Raw genomic sequence first — 4,643 nt, 5'->3', positions numbered from 1 at the left:
GTTTTCCCTTTCGGTTGTTGAAGTACTTTGTTTTACAACCTAACTTATTATTATTTTTGTTACCAGCTAACAGACTTTGGGCTTTCAAAGATTGGTCTTATAAACAACACAATTGATTTATCTGGCCATGGGTCAGATGTATCTCCAAGAATAAGTTCTCATCATTTCCAGAAGAACCAAGAAGAAGAAAGAATTCGGAATTCAGCTGTTGGGACACCTGACTACTTGGCGCCAGAGATTCTTCTTGGAACTGAACATGGTTTGGATACAACCTTAATCTAAATCGTAGATTCTTAAGCTTTTGTGAATCACTAGGAAATTAAATTCAACGTCTTGAGCGTGCAGGTTATGCTTCGGATTGGTGGTCTGTTGGAATCGTCTTGTTCGAATTGATAACTGGAATTCCACCTTTTACAGCAGCCCGCCCAGAGGTACCTACATATTTTAATTTACTGCTGGAATTTCAAGCATGGTTTTTTCCTGACTAAGAATAGAATCTAGGTCTGGAGCTGCCAGCAAGTTCCAAAGTCATAAAAACTTGGTGGTATCATAATCATATGTTTTGATTACTGTAGTCCAATGTTCGTTAGGCATCTTAAACAATTAATCACATAAATCTAATCAGTATTTTTGGTATATATGCGATTGTGGGTTTGCCATTTTTGGAACTTGATTGCTTCATTCCCCTTTCAGAATAACACTGAGGATTTTATATGTATATATCTGATTAAACCGTAGTAGCTTTGTCTTCTTAGCAAAGGATTCTTTGAATGATTCATTTATGATCGGTTACAGTGTGATGGATTCTATACACAAATCTAGTTTTCAGTTAGTGTAAAATTCACACCGACTCACCTTTTTAATTGTACTATACAGATAATATTTGACAACATCCTGAACGGAAAAATGCCCTGGCCAGATGTACCTGGTGAAATGTCATATGAAGCTCAGAATTTGATTAACAGGTCTGTTTTGAGGATTCTCAAACCTGTTCCCATCTTCCTATTATTTCCAGTTCTATTTATGTGTCTCATTCCAGTCAAGAAATTAACATCAATCCTAGTTTCTTCATGTTGGTTACCTACAACATCAGCTAATTTGAATGCTTTTTGCTGGTCCATATTACATTGGGGAACTTAGTTCGACATAAGTATATAATGACTGTACAAGTTTGACGTTTAACTGGTTTCTCCCGTATTCATATAGATTCACTTTCTTTCCATAATAGGCTTCTTGTCCATGAGCCGGAAAAGCGACTGGGGGCAAATGGGGCTGCAGAGGTTCCATCACTTTCCCCTATGATATTTGACCTTCTAGATGCATGCTAGAACTGAAGGATGCTGATGTTGTTGTCATAACTAAACTCTCAGTAACAGCTCTGTTCTCGTTTTCAGGTAAAGTCACATCCCTTCTTTCGAGGAGTTGACTGGGAAAATCTTGCATTGCAAAAGGTGAGAACTCGACTCTGCATCTCTTTTTTGAATGCAAGAAATATTTGATAAACAAATAATGCTAATAAAGAAATGTTAGTTGCCATATAAAGAAAGAAAATATAAAAAAGTAAAGCAGAAGCAACTTGATCGAAATAGGCTTTGCGTTATTATGTATTCGTCAATGCATATTATGAATGAAGGACAGAATATTCTTTAAATCTTAGTTGCTTTTCCTTTTCTTGCTTTTTGGCAGGCTGCTTTTGTACCGCAGCCTGAGAGTATAGCGGACACAAGCTATTTCGTATCACGCTTCTGTGAAAACAGTGGCAGTGATAGTGAAACTGACAACAACAGCGGGTCATTTCCAGATTCAGGAGACGAGGTAGGCATTTAGAAACTCACATCCTTTTTCCTATAGGTACTTCCTATCATCGAGGATCTATTATAATCTGTTTGTCCTTGGTTTTGTATTCTCTTAGTTGGATGAATGCACCAACTTGGAGAAGTTTGATTCTCCACCTTATTATCTCTCGCTCATTAACTTTTCTTTTAAGGTAAAATCGCAGTGTCCACCTTTTATTTTTCAAAATATGAATCCCAGTGTAGTTGATTGAAGTTGTTGGGTAGTTCTGCATTGGGATAATAATCATCAAAGTATAAGCTATTGTTATTAAAACAGAATGTTATGATGCAGAATTTGTCACAATTGGCTTCGATAAACCATGATGTGCTATTGCAAAAGGATCCAGCTAAAGGAGGAGGAGACTCACCCTTTAAAAGCCATGGAACGTAGAGCTTTGCTACAACCGTCAAAGCTAGCATTAGTCCGCGGTTTGGTCTGGTTTGCGCCTGCTTTGACCGTTGTAGCTGCTGCTGCTACTATGCTGAAATTGTTACCTTAAGGTCTTCGGGTAATTATTGTTCAGTTTTGTCATAAGTTCATTTGGAACTATTTCAAATGCAAATCCCAATATTTATTGCGTGGCAACACACACACACACATACACCTGTATATAAGATTGTGTGTATTGAGGCTGATGGAAATAAGAGAGAGAGCTTTGGTTACTGAATTATGGGAATCCTCCTACTTCCGTAAATCTTACTCTCGAAAGAAGTCTTCACAGTACCAAGCTTGCCTCCATCCCACCAAGGTGACTGTCAATGAGAAAATGCCGGTTTCAGATATTTGGCAATATCAAATTAAACTTTGAGAAAATTTTTAGAAAGACATGTTCGGGGCGCACATGCTCAGCATTAGAGTTGGATGTGGAAATCGCTAGTTCATCATCATCAAGCAATCTATCACGTTTTACATAGTTATTTTTATTGAATCTATTCCTTTTAAGTTATTTTGACCGTTGGAGGTATTTGTCAAGAGCCTGTGATAGATAACTTTCAATTAACGCAATTTATCAATCAATATGAAGTATTCTGTTGTTCTGCCAAAAGCTTTGTGGTCTTATTCTCTTCGTGGACGTGGTTTCCCCTTAGAGAGTGAGGTTCGTGAGTTCTTCCTTCATTAGCGGGTTACGCCTTTGAAGAAAGCTCCTCAACCGGTTACAATCCATCCAATCCTTCCACCAAGCCCTTGAATCAGTTCATTTCAAGTCTTATTAAGATCAGACCGTTTTGATCTTAACATCAAGAGTAGAGGTTACAATCGGTGAGAAAATCATCTTCTTCGAACACTCACGTTCCGGTCCCGACGTTCGGATAAATACATAACCCTATATGATAGATCTAATATCCAAACCTGCTCCAAACAGATTATTACTTTTTTTTTTTTTTTTTTTTTTTCCATTAAAGTAACATTACAAACCCAAAGGTCTTACAGGACCAATTACCAAACCAGAAGAACAAACCTTTCTTGTTACAAAAGCTGAGAGAGCAAACCTGAACGTTACGGTTGAAACAGACCAAACCAAGTAACCAAATAGGACAGAGAAGGAGAATCCACTCTTTGAGCTCTAGACAAAGGATCCAACCTGAGACGAATGGTGTTTTGGATGTCGAGGATCACAGCACTGTGAGGCCTAGCAATCTGAGTATGAAGCCTACAGTTTCTTTCTTTCCAAATGGCATAGATAGAAGCCTGATAAGCTAACTTTAAAATGATGGCCACATTTCCATTACTACAAGAGTCCTTAATCCATCTAATGCTGGCCTCCAACAAAGGTGGAGGGGAGACATTAGCTCGAGATGTGAAGAAGGACCAAATGTCGCTAGAGTAGGGGCAATCGAAAAACAAATGTTGATGTGATTCAACTGCACCATTACAAAGAAGACAATCAGTAGGAACAGGGAGGCCCCACCGGTGCAGCCTATCCCTTGTATGAAGACGATTCCTGGCCACAACCCAAGTGATAAAGGCATGCTTAGGAATTCTACCTTTAAACCAAACACCTTGATGCCAATCAACCTGTTGACTTGAAGGGTGTAAATAATGCCATGTAGCAGAAGCTGAGAATTTTGGTGTTGGCAATGAGTTCCCAACTTTCCAGAGAAATCTATCATCAATCGCTGAGGAATCCACCAAAGAAGACTCCGGCAAGCACTGCCGCAAGCATTGGATAATAGGACTTCTACTCCTGCTTGTCGAAATCCACCACTGTCCATTGCGTACTGCATCAGCAACGACTGCTGTGATTGGCAAACCCGAAGTTCTTGGCCCCAAATCTCCAGTTATATCAATAAGGGGACCCAAACCAGTCCAATTATCTTTCCAAAACTTACAAGTAATCCCAGAGCCTATTTCACAGAAAATAAAGGGTCTAGCCAGAGGTCTTAACTTGCATATATTCCTCCAAATCCAACTTCCGGCAACACTAGAATTCAAGTCCCAAAAACAGGCAGAGCCAATTAAGTGTCTACGAACCCATGACACCCATAGAGATCCTCCTGCTGTAAAAATTAGCCAAATCAGTTTCAAACCTAGAACCTTGTTCCAGGCATTAAGTCTCCTTAGACCAAGACCACCACAATCCTTAGGAGTACATACTGATTCCCAACTAATTCTTGCACCACGGGATGAATTCGGAGCTCCCCTCCAGAGGAATCCATTACACATTTGCTCAATCTCCTCAAGACACTGGTTAGGAAGTAAGAATACTGACGCCCAAAAGGTGATGGTGGAGTAGATAACAGATCTTATCAGCTGCAATCTTCCAGCAAAGGAGAGTTTCTTCACAGCCCAAGAGTTGAAACGTTTTG

At 39.4% G+C, this 4,643-nt stretch overlaps 1 protein-coding gene across 1 annotated transcript in view; it reads left to right on the top strand.

The window, feature by feature from the left end:
- Positions 1-2,503, top strand: part of LOC104742202 (probable serine/threonine protein kinase IRE4) — an 8,130-nt gene extending 5,627 nt beyond the window's left edge. Inside the window, exons 10-17 of the mRNA XM_010463172.2 lie at positions 67-259; positions 346-431; positions 877-965; positions 1,229-1,280; positions 1,395-1,451; positions 1,687-1,815; positions 1,913-1,987; positions 2,128-2,503. Coding sequence (XP_010461474.1) covers positions 67-259; positions 346-431; positions 877-965; positions 1,229-1,280; positions 1,395-1,451; positions 1,687-1,815; positions 1,913-1,987; positions 2,128-2,226 — 780 coding nt within the window. The 3' untranslated portion in view covers positions 2,227-2,503. The remainder of the gene's footprint in view (positions 1-66; positions 260-345; positions 432-876; positions 966-1,228; positions 1,281-1,394; positions 1,452-1,686; positions 1,816-1,912; positions 1,988-2,127) is intronic.

The sequence above is a fragment of the Camelina sativa genome, chromosome 14 (assembly GCF_000633955.1).
Source record: "Camelina sativa cultivar DH55 chromosome 14, Cs, whole genome shotgun sequence".
Classification (NCBI taxonomy): domain Eukaryota; kingdom Viridiplantae; phylum Streptophyta; class Magnoliopsida; order Brassicales; family Brassicaceae; genus Camelina; species Camelina sativa.
The sequence above is the reverse complement of the archived record's forward strand: the minus strand, read 5'-3'. Positions and strand labels throughout refer to the sequence as shown.